At 48.0% G+C, this 14,051-nt stretch overlaps 1 protein-coding gene across 4 annotated transcripts in view; it reads right to left on the minus strand.

The window, feature by feature from the left end:
• GAS7 (growth arrest specific 7) overlaps positions 1 to 14,051 on the minus strand; it is a 191,359-nt gene that overhangs the window by 91,809 nt on the left and 85,499 nt on the right. The window contains exon 1 of one of the 4 annotated variants that reach the window (XM_044249091.1): positions 58 to 305. The exons of the other annotated variants lie outside the window; for them this stretch is intronic. Within the exon in view, the coding sequence (XP_044105026.1) occupies positions 58 to 60 (3 nt within the window). The 5' untranslated portion in view covers positions 61 to 305. Of the gene's footprint in view, positions 1 to 57; positions 306 to 14,051 lie in introns of those variants that run through there. 4 annotated transcript variants of the gene reach the window in all.

Raw genomic sequence — 14,051 nt, forward strand, 5'->3', positions numbered from 1 at the left:
ACCCAGATTCGTTCAGAAACACTGAGAAAAAGCTGAGCCGGTCGGATGGATTCTTACCATCAGAGAAGAGCCAATCTTCCTTGTGGGGCTGCTGACAACTCAGAGGACAGTCCTGGGTCCTGCGTGGAGTCCCCAGACCCAGCGCCAGGCCCCTGCCAGCTTCCTCTCCATGGCACCCTCTGCGGGAAATGGGCCTGATGCAAGCAAGCAACCGTGCCAAGGGTCAGTGCCGGGGACACCCCGGAGGGCGTTCCTGTGGCTTTGCACCCCACTGTTCTTTCACAAAGAACACGCTACGTTGCACAGTTCCTTCCAAATCTGCTCCGGGTCCTGTGAGGAAATCAACCACGCATTCTGGACTTTCCAGTTGCGAAGTTTCTGGAGACTTTTTTTTTTTTTAATTTTTTTTTCACTCTCTCTCTTTTTCCCCTTTCTCAGCTAAAAAAAGTTGGCCGAGGTCACGACATACAATGGCCAAGCTTGTGTCACTGACCAGATGCCTCCCACCCCCAGGCCTGGGGACAAGAGCTCCTTTGTCCACTATATTTTAGGCGGGACTCCCTGGGTCTGCCCCAGCCCTGCTGGGGAATGTTCCGCCAACTTCTTCCCAACCCGAAGTCACGGCTCTGGCCTCGGCCCCAGCCCCAGCCCCAGCTGTGTGAACCCAAGGCCAGATAAAAGCCAACCTACAAAGAATGGGAAATGCTCCCCCAAGAACCATTGTGTTAGATCCATCCAGGGCTGAAAAGCCGGCGGCCCCTGGGGGAAAAGATGAGCATCCCCTGCCTTTGCTCTGCCCTCAACACCTCCAAACCTGGACAGAGGGCGGGTGACCAGGGGGGTGATGCCATGCATCTCAGAGGAAAAAGGGTTTAGGATCCCAAAGATCTCAATTGCAAGTGGAGGACGTGAGCACGATATGGCATCCGTCAACTAAATGAGTTCAAGCAAGAGACTTGGATCCTACGTGAATATCTCAAATCACTCCACTCAGACAGCTTTTTGGAGGAGCTGAAGGGTTAAGCACTTCAAATCCACACATTTCTGTGTCGGCTTTCTGCGTAAACTATGGTGATTCTAGGAAACGAGCCTTAATATCAAAGTAAATATCGTTTTCCCAAGGGACCGTGGAGTCGAGAGGTCTGGATGATTTCTTATAAACAGCGTTCTCTCAAATGTATGGATAAACTGTGTATTTATAGAGGGTTCAGTGCCTGATCCTTAGGGTGGGCTAGGAAATCAGAACAATCCTCCAGGGACAGAGTCAGCCGGCACTAGGGCCCTTGTGGGTTCACTGCCTGTCAGCTGTGATGCCTAGCGTGGGGTCTTCAAACTTCAGATTTCTTCAAGTGTAAAAGGGAGATGATTGGCAGTGCCTTTCTCAAAAGGTTGTTGGGAGGATTAAGGGGGGAAATCCACATAAACCCTGAGCAGAGAGCAAAGGGGACCAAAGTACCCAATACAGCCAGTTGTTTTTGTTACGATCAAGGAGTAGAAGGTGAAGTTTCCCTGGACACACACAAAAAAATGGGCCAAGGGCATTTCTCCCAAGAAGATATACAAATGGCCATCGGGCACAGGGAAAGGTGCTCACTCATCACTAGGGAAATGCACAAATGCACAAATCCCAATAAGGACATTAAAACCCCAATAAGGAGTCACCACCCACCCATGAGGATGGCCGCTATCAACAAACAAGTAGAAGAACAGGCATTGGTGCAGATGTGGACAAACCGGAGTCCTTCCTGGTGGGAACATAAGATGGAGCAGATGCCATGAAAAACAATATGGCGACTCTTCAAAGAATTGCAAACAGGGTTAGCATGGGCTCCAGCAATTCCACTTCTGGGTATACACCCGAGAGAATGGAAAGCAGGGACTCCACTCTCTACACTGGTGTGCTGCAGCACTCTTCCTGACGGTCCGAGAATGGAAACAAGTCAAGTGTGTCCATTCATGGATGAGTGGATAAACAAAATATGGCATGTATATACACAGCGGCATGGTGTTCAATCTCAGAAAGGAAATTTGGACACAGGCCACAGTGGAGATGAACGTAAAGACATCAGGCAAAGCAAGATAACCCAGTCACGACAAGGCAGATACTGGGGGATCCTACTTTAGGACGGGGCCAAGAAGAGAATAAATTCATAGAGACCAAAAAATCGAATGGCGATCACCAAGGGCCAGGGGAATACGGGTGTGGGGGATTAGTGTTTAATGGAGACACAGTGTCCGTCAGCAAGATGACAAAGTCTGGAGGTGGATGGTGATGGTTGCTTAACGTTGTGGAGACATTTGATGCCACTTAACTTATACGCTTAAAAATGGTTAAAATGGTAGATTTTACGTCATGTCTGTTTCAACATACACAACACGTCTGGGACCCACAGAGACAGTTTAGATCAAGGGCCCCTGGCCAGTGTGACATAAGCCACATCATGAAATACTCAGGGACAGATCCTCCAGGGAGGCAATGCATGCACCCAGAGAGAAGTCTCCCCAGCCTAGTGGTGAAGCCAATGAGAAGACAAGTCTGGGGCAGCCCAGACAGCTTGCTGTGTGGTCCATTTGATTTTCCTTCTTGGGGAAACTGAGGCAGCACAGCCAGTATCCTAATGTCCACCACGGGCTTGTCTGATGGTGGGGGCACACACTCAGAGGGCCAAAGCAACATGCCTCCGTCTGGACATGTCCACTCCCACCTTTCTGGTCTTTTTCCTTCCACCCCCAGACCCAGAGCTCATCTCTTCCTTCTCAAAGCCTGGAGTGGGTTGCTCAAGGGGTTCTACTTCCCCTCTCGGCTTATCAGGCTCTGATAGGCTGCAGGAGTGACAATGAGCTCTCTTGAACTCTCACTTTGGGCCAGATGCTCTCCTGAGCACGTTCCATGCCCTGTATCAAGTAACTCGCCCAGAAACCCAATGAGGAGGTTTCTAGTATGGTCTCCATTTAATAGAGGAGTAAACAGAGGCTTTCGAGATGGATCAGGAAGGGTGGGCAGGAGGAATGAGCTAAGGAGATAATACTCTGGGCCCAACATGGCCAAAGGAGCAAAGGCCCAGAGAGAAAGTAGTGTGGGTGTGCATGAGGATCACTTCCATCAGGAATTCAAGGGTTCAAGGGCCTAGGATTCAAGGCCACAGAAGGTGACAGAAGGAATAGTTTTGGATGGGGTTCCATTGTGGGAGACCAAAAGAGCACCGAGGCTAAGAAATCAGTCTCCCTTCTATAAGCCAGAAAACACTGATGGGTTTTGAATGGGGGAGGAAACACCATGAATATTGTGCTCTCTGATGTTGGAAAAATCATCCCAACACCAGGGCACTGAAAAGATCCAATGTCTGGGAGAAAACTGGTTATGGGATCTCTCCCCTCCTTTCCCTCTCTCTTCCAAAACACAAGAGAAATCCAAGCCCCAGATCTGTATTTGTAAAGTGAGAGGTGAGGAGTCCACCAGGGGCTGAGTTACTGGCCTCTTCCCCCAGTGGGATGGGACGTGGGGTCTGGTGGTGACCACACCCTGACCTTGGAGGTCATCAGTCCTGCCAGTGGAAGGCCCAGAGAGCAGCATGGGGGCCTCTCTGCTCCTGAAAAAGGGCTCCCACCCACAAGAAGGTAAAAACGAAACTCCACCTGCATCCCGGGCAGCCAAGACCTTCACCCTGGGTCCTTCCTGGACTTAATGTCCCCAGGGGTGTTCTCGCAGCCCATAACTTTTTGGTTTTATGGCAGCAAAGAGGGGACAGTTTATAGGATACTCATCCTTGACACCACTCTGACACTGCACCCACATGTGAATAGATAAAATCACAGACAATCATGCATCCTTATAGGCAACACACAAGATTGTCATCATGGTTTCCAGGATGGCCTCCAGCCAATGACAAGAGACCTTTCTGGGCCTTCATGAACCAGAAGGCTAATCTGCTCTGACCTGAGCTAAGCAGAACAAACCAGAGGCCTGCAAATGTTTTATCCTTTAGGGATCATCAACACAAATACCTCGGAATGTGTAAAACTCATAAAGACATTCTCAGGGGGTTATGGTTTGGGGCAATCCTAGCATCTCAAACCAGAGGCCCCTTGAGTTTTGATTTATGAATCATCTTCTGTCATTTGAGCTGGAACCAAAAAAAGCACAAATTGCTCCCCTTTTGGTCGCTGCAAACGGGTAGGTTCCTACACCTTGGGTCATGTGGACAAATGAGGGACAGTAGGAAACCCATAATCTAAACACACAAAAAAAGTCCGACAATCATTTCCCCAGAGTTCCACTTTCCCCAGGTTTCACGGAGTCCAATGCACCCAACCTTCTTGCTATTATTGTCTCCGTTGAGTTGAAAACTGCCAGCCAAAAGAGGCCACATTTGCTGTGGGCCCTTGTCCTCAGTACCACGAGTCATGTTGTCATATAATTATAATTAATAAGAAAGACAGGGTATGGGGTATGGTGTTGACTCACTTTTCCTAAATGCTTCATAGTCATGAAAGGAAAAATTATTCACCAGACCATGTAGTCTCTGGGGGACAGGGTCTCAAAGGGTCCCAACCCCCTTACAGGCAGGCCCTTGCCTATGGGATCAATCAAAGAACTCATGGTCACCAGCAACCTCTTCCCAAATGCTGTGGAAGACACAGGCAAGTGCAAACTAAAGGGCCTTGGCTTCTACAGTTTAGAAGATAAGGCACAGACACAAGGGAAAAAGCAGAAATACCCACACAAGGGAGTCTATCATGAGTGCCAAGCGATACGTCGGCAGACAATGAGAGCTTTCAGAATCCAGAGAAGGGCAAGATCGTGTTCGGCTAAGGCAGTCAGAGAAGACTTCTCAGAAGATACAGCATTTGCCTGACAGCAGGGATGAAAAGGGAGGGCCTGATCGGAATGGAGGGACAGTGAGAGAGAACAGACTAGGCCTTGGTGATAGAGCAATTGTTGGTGGGGGGCGGGGGCGGGAGAAAGTAAAAGGTGATCCTGAAGGGGACGAGAGAAGCTGGACCCAGTACCCAGGGAGATCCAGCCATGGTAGAAGTCAGTTTGGGGATATACGGTAGAGCTCACAGCCTCCGTACTCAAGTTTCAAGTGCTTAATCAGGGTACAGTTGGGTTCTGTGTGGCCCTTGACACATGGAGATGGGACATCTCAGCTAACTCAGCTGGGGTATCTGCCTAGAGATGGGACTGCAGTCCTACAGGTGAACTCCGTTTATGAAGAAAGAATGGATAGCTGAGCCCCAAGGCGTGCTCTCACTTCCCCCCAATCCTCCTTGGACTCAATCCCGATGAGTGCATGCAGCACCCCTTGGCCCCCTCTGAGACCCTCACAGGCAAGAACCAGGTCTCTGTCCTTCTCCCCTCAATGCAGCCCCATCCCGCACACTCGGGGGCTGCCTCCATGATGGGCAAGGAATGGATGCGAGTTCTGGGAATGAGTTCCAGAAAGCAAACGAGGACGGGATCGTAGAACAGGTAGTGGTGTCCATGAGAGAGAGAGTAAAGACCCTCACCAATGTCAGAGAGGACACGCCTCCTGTCAGTCCCAGAAAGAGGAGCAGAGGAGTGAGGTGGGCATGGATATCTGGTCCAGAGCATATAGGGAGCTAGGGAGCCTGAGGACACATAGGGGTGGGAGGTAAGATACTGAGACAGGTGTCATTATAGAAGAGGGCAGAGAGAAAGAGGACAGAGCAGTGCCTGGCTCAGGCCCATAGGGCCCATAGATGGCTCCTAGGAGGGGCCTGGCAGTTAGCTTCCTGCCCTCAGCATAAGTGGGTCCGAGGCCCCTCATAAGGTTCCTATGTGTCCTACTCCATACAAGAATCCCAAGACCAAGTGGACTTACCAGAAATGGCACCTACTTTAACAGATTTGGTTCCAGGCCCGAGGGAGGCCTTAATTCGACATCTCCCAAACGCCAGCCATTCACATACCCCCTGTCCCAACTCTGGCATTGCTACATATCAGCAGCCCTAACATTTACCCAGAATTTTTTTTTTTAACTGTCTTCTAATGAGCTTGAATTTAGCCTGACCCTAAGCAGGAATAGCTATGAAAAATGGATTTGACGTGGTTGGTCGTCTTCCTTATTGTACACTTACATAAACAGAACTTAAAAACCATCATCATGACACGGTCTGTGAGGATCTTACAATAGCCTTAGAGGTAACCCCAGCCCACTTGAAGAAACACAGTTTCAGGCTAGGTGGAAAATTACCGAAGAGCAGCCATGAAACGGTCTAGGGAGTTTCTTTTCTGAAATCTAGAAAACCAAGCTCCATTTCTCCATGGATCACATACCCACAACTGCAGGAGCGAGGTCCTGTGTGCCGGAGTCACTGCTGGGAGGCCCAGAAGGGCAGCCAAGGGAGAAACAGGACTTCCCAGGGTGAGGGCCATGGGACCGTCCTAGGTGCGTGGAGTGTGCCTCAGTGACCTCGCAGGTCAGCAACTGTGAAGGGGATTCAAACTTCCCCAAGTGGACACGGTGCCAAGGCCAATGACCCATAGTATATATTCCATCTGATGTACATGCAACGTCTACACAGACACTGCCTTGTTGGAGAGGGAGGAAAGAGAGGGGCACGGGAACTCGGGGAAAGGCTGAGGAAGCACCATGTGAAGAGCTGAAGGCAAGAGTGCCTCTCAGAAGGCAATTCAGAAGACAACATCAGGAAACAGCTAGACAGCAAGAAGTCCTCTTTGAAAGAGGAACAGAAAATCATTGCGGAAAAAGACAGCCAAAATAAGAAGGATGACACAAAGACAAAAACGGATGAGGTTAGGATTGTACCAAAATGGCTCACTTGAATCCACATTAGGGGTTGTGAGTAAATAAAAATTAAAAAAAAAGAAAAAGTTAAATCAGTAAAATGCAGGATACACTTCAAAGGATCTCCCCAAACTACAAAGGTTGAAAAGGAAAAGAAAGAAAGAAAAAAAAAAAAAAAAAAAAAGGCAAGGAAATGAAAAAGTAATGCATGCTCAAGAAGGGTTCCATTAGAAAAGACCAGACCATGTAGATGAGAATCAATCATCAACTGCAAAAATGACAAAAGAGAATTTTAAAAATCATGCCCAACAAGAGGCAATGAGAGGGGTGCCTGGGTGGCTCAGAGGGTTAAGCCTCTGCTTTCAGCTCAGGCCATGATCTCAGGGTCCTGGGATTGAGCCTCGCATCGGGCTCTCTGCTCAGCTGGGAGCCTGCTTCCTCCTCTCTCTCTGCCTGCCTCTCTGCCTACTTGTGATCTCTCTCCCTCTCTGTCAAATAAAGAAATAAAATCTTTACCAAAAAAAAAAAAAAGGCAAAGAAAAACGTTGCCTGGGAAATCCGTTTTTCCTCAGACTTTTCTTTGCTCCTACTACGGGCATTTCCCATGGGAATCAAAGCTCTGTAAGGCTGGGACTCGCCAAGGGGCTGGCATCAGCCCTCAGAAAGTGCTAGAAAGTGCAGAAGACATATCCCACCCAAGTCAAAGCTTCATGGGGCACGGTCAGTGTCTTGTTCATCACTATGGGAGTTCGATAAGCATTTGCAGAAGGGTAGACCAAACAGAGCTCCAAATATGAGGTTTTGTTCCAAACCTCTGAGATTTAAGATGTATGCATCCAGTCAAGCTGTATTAAAAATGAAAGAGACAGAAAGGGTTCTCTAAGCACACAGGTAAAGAAACCACCCTCGTTCTCTCCAGGCACTGAGAAAGAGAGATCAGCATGAGATTGAGGTCAATGGGGAGTCACCATATAAACGCATCCATGAAGCATTTTTTACTCAATGGAGATGCCCAGCTCAGAAATGCAGCCAACAGACTTCCCAGCTCGGGGGTGAAGCCCAGTGACCAGTGTCTCCCTCGGCCTTGTGTCCATCCTGGAATCAGGCTACCCGTGTCTCCTGCAACGTCCCTCAAGGCCAGGACAGAGGAAGCCTCCCGCCGCACATGGGGAGCACTGTTCGTCAATGCTGTCTTTTCTGCCCAAGCATGGGCTGACATTGGGGTAGCTCCTTGACCTTTGGGGACACTGTGCTGGGACCATCACTAGACAAAGTCTCTGACACTACTCTGTAAAGAGTACCACTCTGTTTGCTAAGGAACTGGAAGAATGACCTTTTGCATATTTATAACTTCCATTGAACAAACCAAGCCTTCCCTCCTCCCCAGATCCAGGAATCCCAATCAGCTCCCCAACGGCTCTCTGTCACCAAGAACCCCTTCTGTATCACTGAAGAGCCGTTCCCACTTTAAGAACCAGAATCCCCATCACAGTGTGGAAGGTGGAAAAGGATATGCCCCACACCCCTTGCCCAACGCCCACCCCCACCCCCAAAGAAACGCTGAGAGAACACAGGAAAATGGGAACACAGGTCATCTTTATATTCTGGGATTTCTCCAGCTGCTTTAATTGTTCTCATTTTATCACATTAGAAATGGTTATTTATTTTTTAATTGTATGAGTCAAAATTTTTTTAAATGTTTTTATTTTTATTAACATATAATGTGTATTTGCTCCTGAGGGTACAGGTCTGTGAATCTTCAGGCTTACACACTTCACAGCACTCACCATAGCACATACCCTCCCCAGTGTCCATAACCCAACCATTAAATGTGTTTTTAAAATCACTTTTACAATCGGGAAAACATTGCCTTCCCCCCAAATCAGCATATCCAATTCTAAAATATACCATATGATCCCAATTATGTAGACAAATATATACAGCCAAGAAAATGGGGGGAGGAATGAAAAGAATGCAAAATCTTTTTTATTTCTGCTTTTCTGTATTGTTTCCATTTTCTATAATGAGCAAATTCATTTCGATGCTTTTTTTGAAGGGAAAAGGGGCAGAGGGAGAGGGAGAGAGAGAATCTTAAGCAGGCTCCACACATAGCATGGAGCCCAACACGGGGCTCAATCTCACGACCCTGAGATCATGACCTAAGCCAAAATCAAGAGTCAGATGCTTAACTGACTGAGCCACCCAGGAGCCCAAATTTTAATGCATTTTTTTAAAAAAAAATCTTTACTTTATTCCATTTATGAACTAACTATGAATACAGCCCTATTTAAATAATTGGCGATTATTTGTTAATAAATCCCCCCTTGATACCTCCCTTCACAGTTGCCATCCCATAAAATGAAGGGTTCATCATACTAGCTTTCATATGATAAAGAAGAGTTGGAGGGCTTTATTTTTAAGAAAAGGAATTAAGATAAAACGAGCAATAGTAAGGAACTTTCTGGTCCAATACAAGTTGGACACAAAAATTAGAGATGGAAGGGACCCCAGAGATCATTTGATCCCATGCTGCCATTTTATAGATTGGGAAACTGAGCCCAGAGACAGATGGGGACTGGGTGCCAAATCTCCCACACCCCTGCACAGAGCCCCCTCCTTTTGTTCTCCGGCCGCCGTAAGTCTTGGTGCTGATGTTGCTGGCATGGCTAGAGGATTAGTTCTGGTCACACAGCACGGCAAGAGCCAAAGCCCCCCTGGAAGGCTCCCAAGCTGACCCCAACACAAAGACCAGTAAGTCCAGCTCTCTGCTCAACCACGAGCCACTTCCCATCTGTTTGTGGTCAGTAAGCCCCCTGTGTAGGGAGGGGGTCCAGAGAGGAAACATCTGTGCACACAAGGGGAGTGAATAAATGCACTTGATTTTCCTTTTGCCAACTCCTCTTCGGCCTCTTTTTCCACTCATTGAAATGCAAGGCCCCATTCCAGTGAGGAGGTCTGGAAGATTCCAGAAACTTCTAGAAACCACAACCCCACTTTGCAACAGGGATTCCCAAAACAAGGTCCACATGGAAGTGCTGGGGCTGTGGGCAAGAATAAATAGCAGACGCAACCCCCAGAAACCAGCCACAGGCATCCACTGGCCTGTCCCCAACCCCAGCTTTTAAACTTCAGCCAGGCACAGAGGAAGTTCAAGTATGCCTTCCGTGGCTTTCCAGCCATGTAACCTCAGGCCAGTCACTTCAACCTCTCTGGAAACTCATCTTTTCTCTTTCCTGCATGCAATAATGGAAATACCACCATCTCCTTCACAGAATTCTTGCAAAGCCCCGAGGGTCAAAACCATTCCTTGAATGTTAGCTTTGCCCCATACCTTCCCATCCCCATTAAGTCACTGAGCAACCCTGAGGGAAAGTCTTGAACAACTAAGATCATATTGCTGAGCCACTCCCATGGTACCAACTGTGTTTTCCCAACAGCCTGGGCTCATCTGTGTAGACAGACACCTTCTAACCTTCCTGACACAGACCAAGGTCACCAAAGGAGCGAGAGGGACGGCATGTGAAATGGAATTCCTATACTCAGTGGACAAGATGAGGGTTTAGAGGACCACCAGAAGGGAAAAGTAAAATACAGGAAGCCAAGCACATGTCATGTCCGCCGGGGTCTCTGGATAGCTGGTGACTTATACATATCATAGCCTAGCCCAGTTGACCCTCACGAGAACGCTGGAGAGACATATTCTTAGTTTTCTTCCATAACTGAGTAAATGGAGGTCGTCCTCAAGGTCTTACGACTCACAAGACACAGAACCTGTTTGAGCCCAGTGTGCTGGCTCCAAGAACAATGCAAATCCTCCCCTCCTCGCAGGCCACCCCCACACACACCCAAGGTTCCTCTGCAGTGGCCAAGAATCCTCTCTCCAAGGGCAAAATACCCCAGTGAGAAGTTACGGTTAAGGGAGGCCAAGACTGGCCAAGCCCCTCACCACCAGCTTCCCGTGGTAGAAGGTGGTGGCTGATAGCCTTGTGAGCTAACTGGAGGGAGAGGAGCTGGAGAAAGGAAGGAAAGTACCAAGATAAACATCTCCACAGAGAAGAGCCTGACCAGCAGCCGGGGTGAATGACATCCAAGAGAGATATTGACTAAGCACCACAAACTGAGTCACTGTGAGCAGCTTTCCGTGCAAGCGGGCAGCCCCTGCCCATCCACAGGAAGGAGCCAAGGCAACATGGAGGTTTGACCTGGGTTCAAAGCTCCAGCTGGGATGGGGACCCACCTTGCTTTGTCTGGTAGGCCCTGCGCCTCACTTCTTGTTGTCCCCTAGGAGATACAACCCCTGCCTCTAGCCCCACTTTCCCTCCTGTGTGACCCAGTCCACTCCTACCCCCACGGCTGCTCTTGTTTTCCTGGCCTATAATGAGTGGTCCTCACTTCCCAAGAGCAGTAAGAGCGTCCTACTCAAATGTGTATGCAAACACAGAAAACACACCCAATGACCATATGTGGAATTGATGGAGAACCCCCAAGTCTCTGTATAGGATTTGTCAGTCCCCCTGCAGAGAGTGGGTGTCTTATCTTCCTGGTGTCACCTGGCCACCCATGGGAAGGGTATAGGAAGAGTAGGAGACAAAAAGGTAGAGTCAGGGGTGCCTGGGTGGTTAAGTGTCTGACTCTTGATCTCAGCTCAGGTCTTGATCTCAGGGTCTTGAGTTCAAGCCCTGCACTGGGCTCCACCAAGGGCATGGAGCCCCACTTCCATACTGAAATCCTAACAGGGTTCCCAAACCACAAATGAATCAGGCAGGCTTGGGGAAGGGTCATCAGTAACTTGCCTGGGTCTCTGAATCTCATGGGCCTAAGGCCCTCCAAGTAAATACATTCAGGAAAGACTCGCTCTCTGTCACCTAAATTGTCTGCAAATGTATCTGAAGTTTTTTAGCCAGAGATAAAGGGGCCAAAGGTGATCACCTATGATGAAAGTGACCAGTGCTTGATGTGAAATGTACACATGTGGTTGGCTCTTACCCAAACTTTTTAAAGAACTAGTATATTATTTTCACCCAAGGACTCTCAGCCCATGAATATGTGGTTACCTCTGATATGCTTAAGCAGCCAACCTGATCTCTCTCAACATCATTCAATCCACTGCCTTGTCTGTTAAGGTCACACAGCCCTTCTCCCATAAGAAGAGAGCCCAATGACTATCTTTTTCTCTAGGATGGTCAAAGGCACTGGGGTCTACTCACTACTGTTGCACAGATAAAACCCACAGACAGAAGTGCTAAATAGCTAATGGCCAGATAAAAAGTGATTAGGATGAGTTGCGATCCCACAAACAGAAAATCTCCTGCAGCCCTTGAAGCATGCATGGGACTCTGCCAGGAGTGGTGTGGGGTGAAACTCTCAACTCCTTTTCTTTGGCCAAGGATCCCTGTCTTTCCTCCCTGCTTGGTCTTCAAAGGACGGAACATGACAATAACAGGTGTAGTCACTCTATTCATGCTCTGAGCTGCAGATACGCAAAGCATTCCATCCAAAGGTAACAGAGCACACATTTTTCTCAAGTGCACATGGAACATATTCCAGGGGAGATCAAACACTAGGCCATGAAACAAATCTCAAAAAATTCAAAAAGATGGAAATCCTATCAAGCATCCTGTCCAACCACAACAGTATGAAACGAAAAATCAATTACAAGGAGAAAACTGGAAAAACCACAAAAATGTGGGGAAATAAAACAACATGTCATTGCACAACCAGTGGGTCATCAGAGAAGTAAAGAAGAAATCAAATAATGCCTAAAGACAGAAAAAAAAAATCAGAAACACAATGTAACAAAATCCACGGGATGCAGCAAAAACAGTTCTAAGGGGAAAATTCATAGTGATCCAGGCCTACCCAGTTAATAAGAAAAATCTCAAACAATCCAACGTTATGCCTAAAGGAACTAGGAAAAGAAGAACAAATGAAGCCTAATGTTAGCAGAAGGGAAGAAATAATAAAGAACAGAGCAGAACTAACAGACCTAGAGGCATATCATGCTAAGTGGAATGAGGCAGAAGGAGAAAGACAAACACCACAGGATTTCCCTGATAAGTGCAATCACAGATACAGAAAACCTACCGATGTTGACCAGAAGGGTAGGAGGCAGGGGACAAAATGGGTAGAGGAGTCATTTGTTCGGTGATGGATAGACTTTTGCGTGAGATCACCTGGTAGCACACTTATCAAAGTAGAACATGGTACACCCAACACTTATGAATGTTATATACCAATGTAACCCCAATGTAAACAAAAAGGAACAATGGCCACTATTCCATTATTGGTCTCGGTGCTGGTGAACAGCAGAGATGAGTGGGGAGTACGGCAAACTGGAAAAGTCACCCTCGGCATCAGTGTGTTGTTGCTGTGCAGGATGCCAAGGCTTGGCAAAGCTAACTTTATTAGCTACACCAAAGCTACACTTTACTTATTTATGCAAGAAACGTCGGGCATCTTAATTTCTAATGTGAAATATGATGATTTTTATATGTTGGAAAATCCACTCAACAACTCTGAAATGAAACCATGGGCAAAAATGACAACGAAACAACAACAAAACCTCCTACAGTCCTTGATTCTGCCCATTGGCCTCCAGGGTGCAGCTCTTTGCGAAACTGCTGGTATCCGCATAGAGAGCTGTTTCCAGAGAGGGTCCCCTGGTTTTTAGAGAATTGAATGCTACCATCCTAGACTGAGAGTATGAATTAGTTGCTGCTACCCTACACTGACCATCCCTTTGTGGAGACCTCTTACTGCCAACACCTCCTGCTTGCTGGGTACAGCAGGACACCAGGGTCCAGGGATTCCAAGGGCTGCAAATGTATGGCCAATTTCCTCTCACCCAGGGCCAGGAGCCCCAGCCTGCGTCTCACTTTCCTTGGAAGGGAAGCATGGGACCAGATTTCTGGGGCATGAGAGATGCTGAAAGGCCATCCTACTCTGTTTATGGGAAAGCAGCTCCCCGTCAGTAGACCAGAAGGCTTGGAAGGGGAGGAGGTGTGCAAGGAAGCAAAACAGCAGCCTAGGGAATGAGGCATGAACCACCAGCTGGGGAGTGGGGCAGAGAATGTGGTCAGAGGCAAAGCCATGCACTGAGCAGTCTTAACAGAAGATCAGAGATTTGGGAAGTAAGGGAGTGAGCCAGGCACAGGAGCCTTGGGAAGGACAGAAGTGTGTGTCCAAAGGCAAGATGACGCAGTTGTCCCCATGAGCAGAGAGGCTCCCTTAGGGCAGCAACCAAGCAGCTAGAAGCCAGCAGCCTTCCACCACAGTTTG

This window comes from Neovison vison, chromosome 5 (genome assembly GCF_020171115.1).
Source record: "Neovison vison isolate M4711 chromosome 5, ASM_NN_V1, whole genome shotgun sequence".
NCBI classification, from domain to species: Eukaryota; Metazoa; Chordata; class Mammalia; order Carnivora; family Mustelidae; genus Neogale; species Neogale vison.